We start from the raw sequence: 20,429 nt of genomic DNA, 5'->3' as shown, positions 1-20,429 counted from the left end.
AGCACACACTGCTAGAAGCCCAAATATTTTTTCAGAGCTAGATGCAGAAAAAAAATATATTTAATTTGCAACCTGATGGAGGTCAGTATAGATGGACTAATAGACCAAGTCCCACACACTGCTAGAAGCCCAAATATTTTTTCAGAGCTAGATGCGGAAAAAAATTATATTCAATTTGCAACCTGATGGAGGTCAGTATAGATGGACTAATAGAACAAGTTCCACACACTGCTAGAAGCCCAAATATTTTTTCAGAGCTAGATGCAGAAAAAAATTATATTCAATTTGCAACCTGATGGAGGTCAGTATAGATGGACTAATAGACCAAGTCCCACACACTGCTAGAAGCCCAAATATTTTTTCAGAGCTATATGCAGAAAAAAATTATATTCAATTTGCAACCTGATGGAGGTCAGTATAGATGGACTAATTGAACAAGTCGCACACACTGCTAGAAGCCCAAATATTTTTTCAGAGCTAGATGCAGAAAAAAATTATTTTTAATTTGCAACCTGATGAAGGTCAGTATAGATGGACTAATAGACCAAGTCCCACACACTGCTAGAAGCCCAAATATTTTTTCAGGGCTAGATGCAGAAAAAAATTATATTCAATTTGCAACCTGATGGAGGTCAGTATAGATGGACTAATAGAACAAGTCCCACACACTGCTAGAAGCCCAAATATTTTTTCAGAGATTGATGCAGAAAAAAATTATTTTTAATTTGCAACCTGATGGAGGTCAGTATAGATGGACTAATAGACCAAGTCCCACACACTGCTAGAAGCCCAAATATTTTTTCAGAGCTAGATGCAGAAAAAAATTATATTCAATTTGCAACCTGATGGAGGTCAGTATAGATGGACTAATGGAACAAGTCCCAAACACTGCTAGAAGCCCAAATATTTTTTCAGAGCTAGATGCAGAAAAAAATTATTTTTAATTTGCATCCTGATGGAGGTCAGTATAGATGGACTAATAGACCAAGTCGCGCACACTGCTAGAAGCTCAAATATTTTTCAGAGCTAGATGCAGAAAAAAAATATTTTTAATTTGCAACCTGATGGAGGTCAGTATAGATGGACTAATAGACCAAGTCCCACACACTGCTAGAAGCCCAAATATTTTTTCAGAGCTAGATGCAGAAAAAAATTATATTCAATTTGCAACCTGATGGAGGTCAGTATAGATGGACTAATAGAACAAGTCCCACACACTGCTAGAAGCCCAAATATTTTTTCAGAGCTAGATGCAGAAAAAAATTATATTCAATTTGCAACCTGATGGAGGTCAGTATAGATGGACTAATAGACCAAGTCCCACACACTGCTAGAAGCCCAAATATTTTTTCAGAGCTATATGCAGAAAAAAATTATATTCAATTTGAAACCTGATGGAGGTCAGTATAGATGGACTAATAGAACAAGTCGCACACACTGCTAGAAGCCCAAATATTTTTTCAGAGCTAGATGCAGAAAAAAATTATTTTTAATTTGCAACCTGATGGAGGTCAGTATAGATGGACTAATAGACCAAGTCCCACACACTGCTAGAAGCCCAAATATTTTTTCAGGGCAAGATGCAGAAAAAAATTATATTCAATTTGCAACCTGATGGAGGTCAGTATAGATGGACTAATAGAACAAGTCCCACACACTGCTAGAAGCCCAAATATTTTTTCAGAGCTAGATGCAGAAAAAAATTATATTCAATTTGCAACCTGATGGAGGTCAGTATAGATGAACTAATAGAACAAGTCCCACACACTGCTAGAAGCCCAAATATTTTTTCAGAGCTAGATGCAGAAAAAAATGATATTCAATTTGCAACCTGATGGAGGTCAGTATAGCTGGACTAATAGAATAAGTCCCACACACTGCTAGAAGCCCAAATATTTTTTCAGAGCTAGATGCAGAAAAAAATTATATTCAATTTGCAACCTGATGGAGGTCAGTATAGATGGACTAATAGAACAAGTTCCACACACTGCTAGAAGCCCAAATATTTTTTCAGAGCTAGATGCAGAAAAAAATTATATTCAATTTGCAACCTGATGGAGGTCAGTATAGATGGACTAATAGAACAAGTAGCACACACTGCTAGAAGCCCAAATATTTTTTCAGAGCTAGATGCAGAAAAAAATTATTTTTAATTTGCAACCTGATGGAGGTCAGTATAGATGGACTAATAGACCAAGTACCACACACTGCTAGAAGCCCAAATATTTTTTCTGAGCTAGATGCGGAAAAAAATTATATTCAATTTGCAACCTGATGGAGGTCAGTATAGATGGACTAATAGAACAAGTCCCACACACTGCTAGAAGCCCAAATATTTTTTCAGAGCTAGATGCAGAAAAAAATTATATTCAATTTGCAACCTGATGGAGGTCAGTATAGATGGACTAATAGAACAAGTCCCACACACTGCTAGAAGCCCAAATACTTTTTCAGAGCTAGATGCAGAAAAAAATTATATTCAATTTGCAACCTGATGGAGGTCAGTATAGATGGACTAATAGACCAAGTCCCACACACTGCTAGAAGCCCAAATACTTTTTCAGAGCTAGATGCAGAAAAAAATTATATTCAATTTGCAACCTGATGGAGGTCAGTATAGATGGACTAATAGACCAAGTCTCACACACTGCTAGAAGCCCAAATATTTTTTCAGAGCTAGATGCAGAAAAAAATTATATTCAATTTGCAACCTGATGGAGGTCAGTATAGATGGACTAATAGACCAAGTCCCACACACTGCTAGAAGCCCAAATATTTTTTCAGAGCTAGATGCAGAAAAAAATTATATTCAATTTGCAACCTGATGGAGGTCAGTATAGATGGACTAATAGAACAAGTCCCACACACTGCTAGAAGCCCAAATATTTTTTCAGAGCTATATGCAGAAAAAAATTATTTTTAATTTGCATCCTGATGGAGGTCAGTATAGATGGACTAATAGACCAAGTCGCGCACACTGCTAGAAGCCCAAATATTTTTTCAGAGCTAGATGTAGAAAAAAATTATATTCAATTTGCAACCTGATGGAGGTCAGTATAGATGGACTAATAGAACAAGTCGCACACACTGCTAGAAGCCCAAATATTTTTCAGAGCTAGATGCAGAAAAAAAATATTTTTAATTTGCATCCTGATGGAGGTCAGTATAGATGGACTAATAGACCAAGTCGCGCACACTGCTAGAAGCCCAAATATTTTTTCAGAGCTAGATGTAGAAAAAAATTATATTCAATTTGCAACCTGATGGAGGTCAGTATAGATGGACCAATAGAACAAGTCGCACACACTGCTAGAAGCCCAAATATTTTTCAGAGCTAGATGCAGAAAAAAAATATTTTTAATTTGCAACCTGATGGAGGTCAGTATAGATGGACTAATAGACCAAGTCCCACACACTGCTAGAAGCCCAAATATTTTTTCAGAGCTATATGCAGAAAAAAATTATATTCAATTTGCAACCTGATGGAGGTCAATATAGATGGACTAATAGACCAAGTCCCACACACTGCTAGAAGCCCAAACATTTTTTCAGAGCTATGTGCAGAAAAAAATTATATTTAATTTGCAACCTGATGGAGGTCAGTATAGATGGACTAATAGAACAAGTCGCACACACTGCTAGAAGCCCAAATATTTTTTCAGAGCTAGATGCAGAAAAAAATTATTTTTAATTTGCAACCTGATGGAGGTCAGTATAGATGGACTAATAGACCAAGTCCCACACACTGCTAGAAGCCCAAATATTTTTTCAGAGCTAGATGCAGAAAAAAATTATATTAAATTTGCAACCTGATGGAGGTCAGTATAGATGGACTAATAGAACAAGTCGCACACACTGCTAGAATCCCAAATATTTTTTCAGAGCTAGATGTAGAAAAAAAATATTTTTAATTTGCAACCTGATGGAGGTCAGTATAGATGGACTAATAGACCAAGTCCCACACACTGCTAGAACCCCAAATATTTTTTCAGGGCTAGATGCAGAAAAAAATTATATTCAATTTGCAACCTGATGGATGTCAGTATAGATGGACTAATAGAACACGTCCCACACACTGCTAGAAGCGCAAATATTTTTTCAGAGCTAGATGCAGAAAAAAATTATATTCAATTTGCAACCTGATGGAAGTCAGTATAGATGGACTAATAGAACAAATCCCACACACTGCTGGAAGCCCAAATATTTTTTCAGAGCTAGATGCAGAAAAAAATTATTTTTAATTTGCAACCTGATGGAGGTCAGTATAGATGGACTAATAGACCAAGTCCCACACACAGCTAGAAGCCCAAATATTTTTTCAGAGCTAGATGCAGAAAAAAATTATATTCAATTTGCAACCTGATGGAGGTCAGTATAGATGGACTAATAGACCAAGTCCCACACACTGCTAGAAGCCCAAATATTTTTTCAGAGCTAGATGCAGAAAAAAAATATATTCAATTTGCAACCTGATGGAGGTCAGTATAGATGGACTAACAGAACAAGTCCCACACACTGCTAGAAGCCCAAATATTTTTTCAGAGCTAGATGCAGATAAAAATTATTTTTAATTTGCAACTTGATGGAGGTCAGTATAGATGGACTAATAGACCAAGTCCCACACACTGCTAGAAGCCCAAATATTTTTTCAGAGCTAGATGCAGAAAAAAATTATATTCAATTTGCAACCTTATGGAGGTCAGTATAGATGGACTAATAGAATGATGCTATGCCCAAACGGTTTTACTTCACTAGGTGCAGTAAAAAAAATTGGTATTCTATACACAGGTGGTGTAGCTTGCAACACAGATAGGCTACGCCACTGACTAACACACACTGCAATAGGCCAAAAAGGATTAGCTTTGCTAGATTTAGCCAAATGCTTTGAAAAAAAACTTGCACAGCACCGGCACAGACCTGCCTGGCAAAAACTGATAGGAACTGATGTAACTTAGTCCTGAAAAGGACTGCAATTACAATTAGTCTTTACTCCCAACCTATCTATTTAAGAGCACAGACCTGCCTGATAAAAGTCGTAGGAAATGCTGTAACCTAGTCCTTAAAAGGACTGCAATCACAACTCTTCCCTACTCCCAAGCTATCTGTAGATTTGTGCGAAAATTGGCTTTAAATTAACAAGGTATAGCGCACACAGCAACAGCGGTGCCGTCTAACACGCAGCTGCAGCAGTGATAAAATGGTGGCGACGGGGAAAATGGCTGGGTCTTATAGGGCAAGGACATGTGACATACACTGCCAATGACACATGCCCTTGCTTGTGTGAAAAAAAGCGGTTCGCTCCATGTGTGCTCTGCTGATAGGCTGACAGATTGCACCTCCCCACTGTAAATGTGGGAAAGAGAAAAAAAAATGGAGATCTTCATTATTCCTGCAGAGATCCATCCCCTGCCCCTCCCCCCGCCCCGCTGAACACTCAAACTGCGTATTAACATTAATTTTGAGCATTACTGGGAAAAAATCCAGTTATGATTCTGGTGCACGAACAGTTATCGAACATAACCTCGAACAGCCGAATTTTTTTCAAATTGTTCGTGTTCGCCGAACGGCTCGAACACCGCCCAAAACAGCTCGAATTTGAGATTGGCGAACAGTTCGAGTCGAACAACGCTCATCTCTAGTTGCTGACTGCTTATTATTGGTCAACGTCATGCTAGGGAAGAAATACACGCCCCGAAAACAAATCTCTGGTAACACCCAGTTAAAGTATAATATAAATTATAACCTAAACTTACCATGCTAATATCTCCACAATGGAGAGGAGAGATTAAAAAAATAAAATTTTACTCAGCTCTGCAGCCACTATTCCATGATGTGGCCAGTTTACCATGCTCAAACTGGTGGAAGGTCTTTTTTTAACCATGTGGTTCAAGAGGATCTTTCACATGGTAAACTGGCCACATCACTGGAATAGTAGCTGCAGAGTTGAATAAAACATCTTTTTTATTTTTTAATTTCTCATAGGGATATTAGGAATATTAGATTGTAAAGTTTAGGTTACAATTCATGATAAGTCCAACCAGTATAACCAGAGATTTTTCTCTGGACCGTGTATTTTGTCTCATTATCTCTGCAGCTACTGAGTAGTATACAGCTGAGCTGAGTGTCATTACAAACACTTCCAGATCTCCTCTCAAGGCAGCCAGTGTAGGGGAGAGGGGATTACAGCATAGCTTAATGTGATTACAATCACTTCCAAATCTCCTCTCATGACAGTATCAGTGTGGCGACTGGGGCAAAGCTGATAGTTCTGGGAGAAAAGTATTTGTAATGACACTCAGATCTGTTGTATTCTCCCTCTCCCCCCCACCACACAGTGACTGCCATGAGAGAAGATCTGGAGTTGTTTGTACTGACACTCAGCTCTGATCTATACTACACAGTAGCAGCAGATTTCAGGACTGTGATTAATGTGTGATCTTTTTTCCCTTGCATGGTGCTTCCTGCTTATGAGTAGTTAATTTTATGGAGCAGAAGAAGTACACGCCCCCAGAAACAAATCTATGGTAATGTTTCATTAGGCTTATCATAAATTATAACCTAAACTATACAAACTAATATCTCTGCAATAGAGAGGAGAAATGAAAAAATAAAAAACAATATTTTATTCAACTCTATAGCCACTATTCTATGATGTAGCCAGTTTAACATGCTCAAACTGGTCCTCTTTAAGGGGTTACATGGCAAAACATTTATTTTCTTCTTGTTTACACTTTTTACAAGCTTTTTTTTCTTTAATCCCACTCTGGGACTTGAATGCTGAATAGTCTGCAGCGTATTAGACCTGTCACTTTTACCCTGTCTGTTAGACCCTACTTAGGTCAGGGCCTAATTGGCCACTGTATCTGGCAGACCAGGCAGTCATTGTTTGACCTCCAGGTGAAATGCCAACCATTGGTACCCCTGCACATTGATTATTGGGACTCTGCCTATGGGGTCGAAGAGGTGACTCCTCCTTCTGATAACTATCTAGTTGTAGCTGTTGCTATTGATTGTTGCAACTAGAGAGTTTAACAGGTCCTATGCTGGCATCAACCCTGACTGTTGCTGCAGGAGCTCGCCTGTCAAATAAAGGGGTATTCTCATCTCCAACATCCTTTTCCAATATGTAGTAGATGTAGTAATAATAATAATATTAGTAAATATCTCCAATTAGAAATGTAGTATAGTTTTCCTGATTCGCTATGTTGCTTACTCCAAGTACAGGGAATAGCAGTAGCTTGAGTATCCATGGTTCTGACCACTAGACCACTAGCAACTAGCTAACCAGATAACTGTCACTACTCACTATGAGTGGTCATGGTCATGGATACCTAAGCTGCTGTAATGTCCTGCACATGGGGTAAGCGACATAGTGAATCAGTAAAACTATACTACATTTTTAATTGGAGGTATTTGCCAATATTATTATTATTACATTTACTACATAAAGGATAGGATCTTAGAGATGGGGATATCTCTTTAAGTCGAACTCCCGTGGTCATCATGCAGGTACAGCTCCTGTGCCTGCATGATCACCAAGAAATATCGGAATGACAATTTCTGGGAACAGCTTAACAAATAGAATATATCAGATAAGGATAAAGCAGATTTTTACAAGATTTTATGCTATAATCTGCATACATAATTACACAGACCTCGTAGACCCGATTAGGAGGCTGTGTATACTTTGAAAACATATGTCAGATTGGCTGTATAAACCTTTACAGGCTAAACGCAGGACAGTAGCTCAGTGGTTAGCACTGTTACTTTGCAGCAATGGGTCCTGGGCTCAAATCCCACCAAGGACAACATCTGCAAGGAGTTTGTATGTTCTCCCGGTGTTTGTGTGGGTTTCCTCAGGGTGCTCTGGTTTCCTACCACACCCCAAAGACATACTGATAGATGATTTCTGTAAAGTGCTGTGGAATTAATGGTGCTATATGAGTGAGTAAAATGAATAAATAAATAACGGGATTTTCTGAACTACCGTACTTCTGCAGGGGTGCAGATGGTGTACTCCTGTCTGAGACTACTTGCAGATGTTGTCCTTGGTGGGATTTGAACCCAGGACCCCAGTGCTGCAAGGCTGTTATGACATTTGAGTGTCACTGTCCCCGCCTTAGCACGTATAAGTAATTAACAGGAAATGAGAGCTGTGGCTGGCTGCTCACTTCTGCTTGATTACTAATATGTTTGAAGGTTGGGACAGTGATGCCAGCGGTGATTGGGCACAGGGCTCATGTGTCATAGCAATCGCACAAGTGCTCTAGGAATGCGAGTTTTTATTTTCAATGGGGCAAACATTCAGATCGAGAAGGGGTTGTGGACAACCCCATTAATAGAGAAAAAATTGCAAAGTTGCTTGTTTTTTTTTTGTTTTTTTTAAAAATGGCAATTTTAACCATTAAAGGGAAACTGTCACCCGCTGGGACGTATATAACCTATTAATATGGGCATATAGGTGATAGAAATGTTAATCTAGTCCTATCTGTATGCCTCATATTAATGGTTTTGTTGTGTTGAAATCTTATGACTCGCCCCCTGGGCCGTGGGGCACGCGGATCCGGGCGATAGGGAGACGTTGGGGGTAGTAGTAGTGGCGGCCCGGTCCCGCGGCTCAGGGTGGTCAGGCCATTGGTAGTCTGCTACGTACTTCAGATAATGTCCGACTACGCCACCCGTGGATTGCGGTTATTAGGAACCGCCGCTGCAAGGCAGTCCGCTGGGGCTGATGATGGGTGCAGCTGAGGTGATGTGACTCCCCACGGGAAGAGTGCGGCCCCAGGGCAGTGTAGTGGATGTTGGGAGGGATGGTAGTGCGGGTCCCGGTGCTGAAAGTGCTGGAGGCGCGAAAGAGCACACAGACAACGTACTGCAGTCCAATGTCTTTTACTCACAGTTCAGGTAGTCCAGGTCACTTGTGCACAGATAGTGACCGCCCGAGCCGTGCTGCGTCCACCAGGTGTGGGGCTCGGTCAACTCCCAGGCAGTTCAGGAGCATGGCACAGGACCCCCTTTAATCCTCTCTCTGGCCTGCCTCACCAGTGGCCCACTTTTGTCCAGCTGCCGCGGACTTGTGCGGTTAAACGTGGGCCCCATCCTCCGCTGTCCTATATGGTGCCTTCCTAGCAGGTTTGATGAGGTGTTGCACCAATAGATGATCACGACGACCGGTCTTTGGCTGAGGGTTGTTTCTCCTCCACCAACTTGGGATCCGGTACCCTTAATCTGCCTGACCCTTCACCCTGGATTCTCGTGGGTTCTTAGGGTCCCTTCAACCTTCTTGTTCCTGAGCCCTTCTGTTTCTCTGTCTCTCCTTCTCTTTCTCTGTTCCTTTCTTGTTCCGTTCTCTTGGAGCTGAGATGAGCCAGAATCTCAGCTCCCCTTCACCTCCTCCTCGGCCTCTTCACTAGGCCCTCCTGGAGTAGAGCTCCTACAGAGCCTCTACTCCCTGTCTTCTCCTCTGGCTGAACTGACTCAGAACTAAGATGGTGCCCACCTTTTATACCTCCCTCTAGCCATGAGCCCAGGTGACCAGCAACCAATGGGCTCCTTCCTACGCTCAGGAACCGCCCCCTATCTGCCCCTACAGCACTGGGTGTTCCACCCCTCCCTCCCCACTCCAGCAGGGACATGGTCGGTCGTGCCTGCACTTATGTCTAGTGGGAGCACCGTTGAGCTGTCCCTGAGAAATGGGGTGTGTGTGCTGCATGCAGCTAACTGAGCCCTGGTCCATACTCCATCCTTACCCGAGAGTGGAATATCACACCTCTGGTCTGAGGTGCAATACCCCTGTAGCGGCCGAGCCCTCGGGGCGCTACATTCCCCCCTGGTAAAGCACAGCACGTCCTCGGGCTGGAAAAGAGCAAAAACAGTTATTTACAGGACATGCAAAACTTTTTCAATAACTTTTTACATTAGAAACAGACAATACGGTTCAACTCCCTTTATGGGACACACTTTTCTTTTCACTAGACATTATAGAAAACTTTTTCATTACTATTTAGCAGCATATAAAATCTAAAACATTTTTAACTAAAGCACATTCTTGGGTTCTTGATTCATGGTCGCAGTGCAACTTGCGACCAGGTGTTCTTTCTTTTTAAAGGTGCAACAGTCCATTTTAACTTTGAGGTAGACGTTGCGGTTCTTTTTATAAAACCAGTAGGGGGCGCTTTAAGAAGCGCAACTATATACAAGGGATTGGCCGTTCCCAGTCCTCGGCCGGTGGGGATAGGGGAATGGCTGCTCACAGTCCTCAGCCTGTTAGGGGAAGAGGGGTGGCTGTTCTCAGTCCTCAGCCAGGTTACTTAGGGGATAATTTTCATACAGTTCTATATCAGTCCCAACGGGGACCACACTCAATTTGAAACAGTCCCACACAGTTCTTTTGCACCCTTACGGGTAACTACAGTGCCTACAAGTAGTATTCAACCCCCTGCAGATTTAGCTGGTTTGATAAGATGCAAATAAGTTAGAGCCTTCAAACGGCAAACGAGAGTAGGTTTTATGAACAGAAGCATAAATCTTACAAACCAAAAAGTTATGTTGCTCAGTTGAATTTTATTAATTTTTAAGCATAAAAGTGTGGGTCAATTATTATTCAACCCCTATGTTTAATATTTTGTGGAATAACCCTTGTTTGCAATTACAGCTAATAATCGTCTTTTATAAGACCTGATCAGGCCGGCACAGGTCTGTGGAGTTATCTTGGCCCACTCCTCCATGCAGATCTTCTCCAAGTTATCTAGGTTCTTTGGGTGTCTCATGTGGACTTTATTCTTGAGCTCCTTCCACAAGTTTTCAATTGGGTTAAGGTCAGGAGACTGACTAGGCCACTCCAACACCTTGAATTTTTCCCTCTTGAAACAGGCCTTGGTTTTCTTGGCTGTGTGCTTTGGGTCGTTGTCTTGTTGGAAGATGAAATTACGACCCATCTTAAGATCCTTGATGGAGGAGCGGAGGTTCTTGGCCAAAATCTCCAGGTAGGCCGTGCTATCCATCTTCCCATGGATGCGGACCAGATGGCCAGGCACCTTGGCAGAGAGACAGCTCCACAGCATGATGCTGCCACCACCATGCTTGACTGTAGGGATGGTATTCTTGGGGTCGTATGCAGTGCCATCCAGTCTCCAAACGTCACGTGTGTGGTTGGCACCAAAGATCTCGATCTTGGTCTCATCAGACCATAGAACCTTGAACCAGTCTGTCTCAGAGTCCTCCAAGTGATCATGAGCAAACTGTAGACGAGTCTTGACATGACGCTTTGAAAGTAAAGGTACCTTACGGGCTCGTCTGGAACGGAGACCATTGCGGTGGAGTACGTTACTTATGGTATTGACTGAAACCAATGTCCCCACTGCCATGAGATCTTCCCGGAGCTCCTTCCTTGTTGTCCTTGGGTTAGCCTTGACTCTTCGGACAAGCCTGGCCTCGGCACGGGAGGACACTTTCAAAGGCTGTCCAGGCCGTGGAAGGCTAACAGTAGTTCCATAAGCCTTCCACTTACGGATGATGCTCCCAACAGTGGAGACAGGTAGGCCCAACTCCTTGGAAAGGGTTTTGTACCCCTTGCCAGCCTTGTGACCCTCCACGATCTTGTCTCTGATGGCCTTGGAATGCTCCTTTGTCTTTCCCATGTTGACCAAGTCTGAGTGCTGTTCACAAGTTTGGGGAGGGTCTTAAATAGTCAGAAAAGGCTGGCAAAAGAGATCTTTAATCCACACATGTGAAGCTCATTATTCTTGGTGCCTGAACTACTTCTTAATACTTTAGGGGGACCAAACAGAATTCTTGTGGTTTGAGGGGTTGAATAATAAATGACACTCTGAATTAACTTTTAACGTTTAAAAAAAAAAAAAAAAAAAAAAAATTTCTGCAGTGCATTTCCCACTTCCAGGCTGATCTACAGTACAAATGTCACAATGCCAAGTTAATTCCGCATGTGTCAACCAGCTAAATCTGCAGGGGGTTGAATACTACTTGTAGGCACTGTATTTACAATGCCACTTTACCGTTCACTGGTAACGGTGTCTTTGTGACGCTCCTTCTTCCTCCTCATACGGATCTTCAGGCCCGTCTGGGCCCTCCTGGTACTCAGCGTCCGAGTAGTGCTGTTCCTCCTCCCTACTACTCGGCGGACGTGTAGGGCGTACCACCCCTTCACGCTTTCGTGTCGGGTGTAAGACACCACGTCGCCTGGGAATAGATCCCGCCCACGATGGCCTTCCGGTAGGTGACTCTCCACATCTCTCCTTGTCACAAACACGTCGCTGATGGTCTCGGGGTCTCGGATGAAACCGCAGCCATGTTCCATGTGAAATTTCACGACAGTCCCGGTGACTTGGGGACCGCGGACAGCTCGGGGATCTCGTCGGGCTTTCATCTTCTGCTCCGCACTTTGGGCCTGCAGCTTCTCCTGTTTCATGCGCCGCTCCCGCTGCTCCCTCTCGAACACCTTCAGCTGTTGGCGGCAGTACTCCCGTCGACAGGCGGCGTACGGGGGCGCTAGGCCTTGCGACCGGGCCTGCGGTGGCGGTTGGCTGAGCACGCCCGGGGTCAGAGGGCACGGCGTGGGGCGGGGCTCGCTGGCAGCGTCGACGGCCTGGGGGCTGGTTGATGGCGGTGAGGGCACGGTGTCAACAGCGGGTCCCGGTGCGTGGGGCTCCGCGACGGGGTGCAGGGGCAGGTCGGCGGCCCTAGGATTCGGTGCAGGGGCGTCTCCGTTACCTGCCTCCGCTGTCGCGGCCTTCTCCGCGGCGTCGTCCTCGGCCTCCGCTCGGCCCTCACTGGCTGGTGCGCTGCTTGTTGCTGGCGCCTTCGGCTGCAGGATCACAGCCCGCCGGGCCACTTCCTCCTTCCATCCGGCGATCACTTCTTGCTGCGCCCGGACCATCCTCCAGTCCAGTTCTTCCAGCGCCGCCCGTGTGTATTCGGGATCCTCCTTGGGGAGATGGGCTAACAGCTCGGTGAGGCTGCATGGTGGTGTTGCTTGCAGCAGGCCCTTTACCAGGGTACCGGCACTGATTTCCCCCTCCATCTCCGGGTGCGGCCTGGCCAGACTGATCCAGACCGCGCCCTGCCCCACAGTTTTCTTCTCTTTCCGCCCCCAGAGGGGGTGGTCCTGGGGCATTCTGCTGACAATCACTTTCAGGGGCAGCCCCCCCATGTTGATGGACATCTCCACTGCTGCATTCATGGCTGGTGGGGGCGGGCTTCTTCTTTGGCGCCATTCTGGGACCTGGCCCACGATGGGAGGTGGCTTCCTGCTGTCTTTTGGTGCACCCATAATGGCGTCCGCTCTGCCAGGGCGGGAAAGACGGATGAAGATGGCGGGAAACGGTCCAAGATGACGTCTGATGGCGGGAATCGGCTCCGGATGGCGGGAAACGACTCCGGACGGCGGGAAACTTCTTTTTAAGGTACATGTGTAATTCTCTTCAGGCACGCAATACCCGTTTGTGGCGGGTTGGTCACGATCCTGCCGACTACGCCAAAGCTGACTCGCCCCCTGGGCCGTGGGGCACGCGGATCCGGGCGATAGGGAGACGTTGGGGGTAGTAGTAGTGGCGGCCCGGTCCCGCGGCTCAGGGTGGTCAGGCCATTGGTAGTCTGCTACGTACTTCAGATAATGTCCGACTACGCCACCCGTGGATTGCGGTTATTAGGAACCGCCGCTGCAAGGCAGTCCACTGGGGCTGATGATGGGTGCAGCTGAGGTGATGTGACTCCCCACGGGAAGAGTGCGGCCCCAGGGCAGTGTAGTGGATGTTGGGAGGGATGGTAGTGCGGGTCCCGGTGCTGAAAGTGCTGGAGGCGCGAAAGAGCACACAGACAACGTACTGCAGTCCAATGTCTTTTACTCACAGTTCAGGTAGTCCAGGTCACTTGTGCACAGATAGTGACCGCCCGAGCCGTGCTGCGTCCACCAGGTGTGGGGCTCGGTCAACTCCCAGGCAGTTCAGGAGCATGGCACAGGACCCCCTTTAATCCTCTCTCTGGCCTGCCTCACCAGTGGCCCACTTTTGTCCAGCTGCCGCGGACTTGTGCGGTTAAACGTGGGCCCCATCCTCCGCTGTCCTATATGGTGCCTTCCTAGCAGGTTTGATGAGGTGTTGCACCAATAGATGATCACGACGACCGGTCTTTGGCTGAGGGTTGTTTCTCCTCCACCAACTTGGGATCCGGTACCCTTAATCTGCCTGACCCTTCACCCTGGATTCTCGTGGGTTCTTAGGGTCCCTTCAACCTTCTTGTTCCTGAGCCCTTCTGTTTCTCTGTCTCTCCTTCTCTTTCTCTGTTCCTTTCTGTTCCTTTCTTGTTCCGTTCTCTTGGAGCTGAGATGAGCCAGAATCTCAGCTCCCCTTCACCTCCTCCTCGGCCTCTTCACTAGGCCCTCCTGGAGTAGAGCTCCTACAGAGCCTCTACTCCCTGTCTTCTCCTCTGGCTGAACTGACTCAGAACTAAGATGGTGCCCACCTTTTATACCTCCCTCTAGCCATGAGCCCAGGTGACCAGCAACCAATGGGCTCCTTCCTACGCTCAGGAACCGCCCCCTATCTGCCCCTACAGCACTGGGTGTTCCACCCCTCCCTCCCCACTCCAGCAGGGACATGGTCGGTCGTGCCTGCACTTATGTCTAGTGGGAGCACCGTTGAGCTGTCCCTGAGAAAGGGGGTGTGTGTGCTGCATGCAGCTAACTGAGCCCTGGTCCATACTCCATCCTTACCCGAGAGTGGAATATCACACCTCTGGTCTGAGGTGCAATACCCCTGTAGCGGCCGAGCCCTCGGGGCGCTACACTTATATTATATCTTTATGTTAATCATTCTTTCCAGTCCCCGGGCCCATATAGAATCCCCATCTCCTCTCTTCATTATAATAGTAACCTCCTCCACTGCAAGTCACAGTGTCCTTTGACGTGCAGTTGTGGCTCTGTAATCCCGCACCTGCGCCTTGAATTCCCTTCACGATCCTCCCTTCCCTTTACCGCCGCCTGCGCAGAAGATCACAGAATAGTCTAGTCAGTGTGGGATACACTAGTCAGTTGCGGCGGAATTACAACGCCGCAACTGCACGTCACAGGAAACTGTGACATGCAGGGGAGGGCTGTACTATTATAATGGAGAGGAGGTGGGATTCTTTCCCAGCCCGGGGCCTGGAAAGAATCATTAACATAAAGATATAATATAAGATTTCAACACAATCAGACCTCTAATATGGGGCATACAGGTAGGACTAGATTAACATTTCTATCACCTCAATGCCCATATTAATAGGTTATATACATCAAAGGGGGTGACAGATTCCCTTTAATGAAGATAATAAGCATCTAACTCAATCTCTGCCAACCTAACATAATTTTAATCCATTCCTGACATGCACCGTATATATACTGCTCTGCGGGAGCTGCTTTCTCGCAAAGCTCCGTATATATACGGCGCCGCGATCCCATGGGCTCATGATGAGTGCCGAGATCAAGTGAAGGTGTCAGCTCTATATGAGAGGTGACACCCAACAGCAACGTCCACGATCGGTGTTAACATCGATCGCAGGCGTTTAACCCCTGTGATGCCGCTGTCAATAATGACAGCGACATCACAGGACATTGTACAGGGAGTGAGCTCCCTGTCTGCAGCAATCTGCTCAATCGCATTGTGCTGATGGTCTCCATTGTAACCCCCGGTCCCAAGATGGCAGCGGGGTCCTTCAGGGTCCTGCAGGAAGGTGACCACTCAGCACCTGCTCAGAGAGCAGGAGCTGAGATGCCTCCTTCCTGCCTGTCAGATACTGATCTGGTCACTACAACGTACTGATCACTACAATGTTTTGGTCTGTACAAATGCAGTTTGCAATCTTCACTTAGCAACATCCACTGCTGCTTCTTTCTGCAAAACACTCATGGAGTCAAAATCATCACTACACCTGTAGATAAATTCACAAAGGGGTATAATTTCCAAAATGGGGTCACTTGAGGGGGATTCTGCTCTTCTAGCACACAGGGGCTCTATATATGGAGTCCACAAGCTATTCTAGGAAAATCTGCATCTCAGGAGGCAAAAAGCGCTCTGTCCCTCCCAAGTCTAAGCAGTACTGCATAGCCACATATGGGGTATTTCTACATTCAGCAGAAATTGTGGGACAAATTTTGGTGCCATTTTTATCCATTTCCTAGTGTGAAAATATAAAAATCTGGGGCTAAAACAAAATTTTGGTGGTAAAAATGAAATTATTTTTTCTTCACTGCCCAATGGTGTAAAATGCTGTGACATACCTGTGGTGTCAATATGATGATATGATGGGAGCTCAGCTGATCGGCATCACAGGAGCTCTACCAATGTGACATGGCACCCTCAAACCAGTCCAGCAAAATCTGAACTCCAATATGGTGCTTTTTCCCGTCTGAGCTTTGCACTATGCTCCAAAGTAGTTTTCCTCCTTATATTGGGTATCAGCATAATCAGGAGAAATTGCACAACAAATTTTGGGCTCCATTTTCTACTGTTACCCTTGTGAAAATGCTAAATTTGGGGCTAAAAAATATTATTGCGGGAAAAATTTGATTTTTTTTTATTTTCACAGCCAAATGTTATAAACTTCTGGGGTTGGGAGGGGGTTTCAAGGTGCTCACCACACATCTAGATACGTTCCCTGAGTGGTCTAGTTTCCAAAATGGTGTCACTTGTGGGGGGTTTCCACTGTTTTGGCACATCAGGGGTTCTCCAAACATGACATGGCATCTGCTAATTATGCAAGCAAATTTTACATTCAAAGAGTCAAATGGCGCTTGTTCCCTTCTGAGCCCTGCCGTGTGCCCAAACAGTGGTTTTCCTCCACATATTGGATATTGGTGTGCTCAGGAGAAATTGCACAACACATTGTGGGGTCCAATTTCTCTTGTTACTCTTGTGAAAGTAAAAAAAATGAGTCTAATGTAAAATTTTGATGAAAAAAATGTTATTTTTTTTTCCTTACACATTCCATTAATTTTTGTGAAGTACCGGAAGGGTTAATATAATAAACTTCTTGGATGTGGTTTTGAGCACCTTGAGGGATGCAGTTTTTAGAATGGTGTCACTTTTGGGTATTTTCTGTCATACAGACCCCTAAAAGTAAAAAAAAAAATAAATAAATCCAAAATTGTGTTGATGTAAAGGAGACATGTGGGAAATGTAATTTATTAACTATTTGTGTGACATATCTCTCTGATTTAAGGGAATAAAATGAAAAGTTTGAAAGTTGCTACATTTTCAAATTTTTTTCGCCAAATTTCCGATTTTTTTCACAAAGAAATGCCAGTCATATCAAATCAATTTTACCACTATCACGAAGTACAATATGTCACGAAAAAAACAATCTAAGAATCAGGGGGATCCGTTGAAGCGTTCCACAGTAATTACCTCATAAAGTGACAGTGGTCAGAATTGTAAAAATTGGCCTGGTCACAGAGGTGAAAACAAGCTTTGGGGTGAAGGGGTTAAACTAAACACACCAGCCTCATCAGGTCTAATTTGCATTGTTACATCTAATGGCATATCTGCTTTTAACAGTATTATTTTGCTCCAAAATTTGCACGCTACATGATTACTGACACATTTTACAACTCCATTTATTCATGTTTTTTTTTTTTCTAGACATGTCAAATAGAAAGTAGACATACAATAATAGATCATCTGGGCGCACTATGTAGACACATTTTTGGGGAGCATTTTGCTTACTAAACCTTTGTCATTATGAAGTAGATAGGACACAGTAGACCAAGGTCTAAAGAAGGGATCTTGCACCAGAAGGGGGAACTACAATTCACAGCATGAATAAGCTGCAGCCGGTATCTTTTATTCATGGAGGGAGAATTACAACTTTATTAAAAAGGGAACCACAATTCCCCGCACATCCTAGCACTGGTAATAATGAGGGAATCTCTCTACTCGTACAGTTACAGCACAGGGCAGAACAGGACAGCAGCCATTGTCTTCTGCTCAGTCATTCCTCCTCCCTCCCTCATAACACTGCTCACATGACTGTGACATCATGGAAGGTCCTTTCTTCCACATAGTCACGTTGTGTTATATTCCAAGGTCCTGGTGGACGCCGGCACAGACACTACTAATTCATCTATTCGCCGTGGGTGAGTGTGTGACGTAATAACAGGCATGCTTCTTAGTATTGTATTGGTGACGTTGTCCTGCAAAAAACAAGCCGCCATACATCTCCGTCAGCAGAGAAATAACAAAGTTATAGCTCTCAGAATAAAACGATGCAAACATTTTTTTCTATAAAATAGTTTTTATTGTGTAAAAACGGCAAAATATAAAAAAAAAACTATATAAATGTAGTATCGCTGTAATCGTACTGACCAGAAGAATAAAGCTGCCTTATCAATTTTATCACACACGGAACGGCATAAAAATAAAAAAAAAAACAATTCCTGAATTGTTGTTTTTTGTTTATTTTGCCTCTCAAAAATCGGAATAGAAAGCGATCTAAAAATGTCACGTGCCCGAAAAGGGTACCAATAAAAACGTCAACTTGTCCCGCAAAAAACAAGCCGTCACATGACTCTGTTGGCTGATATGGCGATGCAAGCAAAAAAAAAGTGTGTAACAGCAGCTAAACATAAAAACCCGATATAAATCTGGTATCGCTGTAATCGCACCGACCCGAAGAATAAAGTCGTCTAATCACTTACACCACACGAGGAACGGCGTAAAAAATAAATAAAACTAATTCTTCACCTGCTGTGGACGCCGTCTGCTCTGTGATCCTGCAGTGTCCGTCTTTTTAGGTGTTCATAAAAGCGCCATCAGCCAAAGTTTTGTGAACCTCTGAAAAGAAGGACAACGCTGAACAAAGGCCAGACGAAGTCCAGAGTAACTCTGCTGCCTCATTATAGTGAATGGATCCCTCGGGGGTTTCATCTGAATCATGTCGCTCAAAGATTTAGATGGAAACCCTGATGTAAGTGCTCAGCATAGAGCACAGGATAAATTTCATCCAAAATGTTATGTAAAATGTTCCCAACAAAAGCTTCAAATCAATCCACAAAAAAAGCAAGTACCCACCCACGTCCATCATTTGTTAAGGGAAATATAGGGGGCTTCCACGTTACTGGTAGCATAAAGGCTCTGGAAAAGCTAAATGGCTCCTCTCCTCCCAAAGAAATCCAGTGAATTCTGAACTCCCAAATCCAAATGTTCCCTTCCCTTCTGAGACACAGTGTGCCTAGAACCAGTGGCATACCGCCAATGGCGGCAGGCCACGCGACTGCTGTGGGGCCCGTGAGCTGGGGGGGTCCCATAGCAGTCGCCCCCCTCCTACACTCCCCGCTCAGCTGCTTGATTGCCGCTGCCACCCACCGGCACTGTCTTCAGCCATGGCCACGCGCAGTGCGCTGTGCAGCTGTGTATTGTAGTAATGACAAGGCAGGGGCGACACTGCGCCTTAAATTGTGCTTGTGTCGCCCCTGCCGTCATTACTAGCAGAGACAGCCGCACAGCGCACTGCGCGCGGCCATGCCTGAAAACAGTGCTGGGGGGCAGCGGCGGCAATCAAGCAGCGGAGTGGGGGGTGCAGGAGGGGGGCCCCGATGAAGAAGGGGTCCTGATGAAGGGAGGCCCCGAAGGGGGCCCTGATGGAGGGAGGCCCCGAGGAGGGCCCTGATGATGTGCCGTCAATTAAGCAGCGCCGGTGGAGCAGGAGGGGGTCCCTGATGAAGTGCCGGCAATCACACACCGCCGGAGGTCCTCCCTGCGGAGATGCTGGGGAAGCGGTGTGGGTCCTACCGGCGAGTGGGCCCCTCTGATGGTCCAGGGCCTGTGATGGCCATCAGACAAGCCGGCGGCCCTGCACAGCTGGAACGGACACAGGCCAAGGGGCAGGTGAGTGAGGCTTGTCTCCAGATTCCCCAATCCCCATATTAAATATATTTCTAATGTGTCTTGTGTGTATGTCAGTGTGTATGACTGTGTATACAGTGTGTTCCAAATTATTATGCAAATAATATTTTCTCAGATTTTCCCAAATTACCTATATGAATTGCAGTCATTGTAATTTTCCAGTCAAATAACTATTAGAGTAAAATCGAAAGGTTTTTGTACAAACTGCCTATGATAACAGTATATTTTTTAAAAAAAATAAAAAACTCAAACTGCACTCAAAATGCATGTTCCAAATTATTATGCACAGCAGAGTTTTCAACCTTTTCATTTTAATAAAGAACAAAAAAATGGTCATTTTTGAAATTATAAGCATTAGCAGGTTATTACTAACTGAAATCAAACAGTTTTCAACTCACAACTTTATTCTAGGTGATGTTACATTTGCACATAGGACCCCTTGTTCGAAAGGAGCTTCTGAACTCTCTCGTCCATTGAATTTGTCAGGTTTTGGATGGTTTCTGTTTTAATTGTTTTGCATGAGGACAGAATACC

General features: G+C 44.7%; 1 protein-coding gene across 1 annotated transcript in view; it reads left to right on the top strand.

Moving 5' to 3' along the window:
* The first annotated feature begins 18,008 nt into the window (after positions 1 to 18,008).
* Positions 18,009 to 20,429, top strand: part of ECHDC1 (ethylmalonyl-CoA decarboxylase 1) — a 32,045-nt gene continuing 29,624 nt past the window's right edge. The window contains exon 1 of the mRNA XM_073673205.1: positions 18,009 to 18,127. Within this exon, the coding sequence (XP_073529306.1) occupies positions 18,031 to 18,127 (97 nt within the window). The 5' untranslated portion in view covers positions 18,009 to 18,030. The remainder of the gene's footprint in view (positions 18,128 to 20,429) is intronic.

The sequence above is a fragment of the Phyllobates terribilis genome, unplaced genomic scaffold (assembly GCF_046119375.1).
Source record: "Phyllobates terribilis strain yellow unplaced genomic scaffold, ASM4611937v1 Scaffold_3__8_contigs__length_932513732, whole genome shotgun sequence".
Classification (NCBI taxonomy): domain Eukaryota; kingdom Metazoa; phylum Chordata; class Amphibia; order Anura; family Dendrobatidae; genus Phyllobates; species Phyllobates terribilis.
This window is presented reverse-complemented; position numbering and strand designations above follow the sequence as displayed.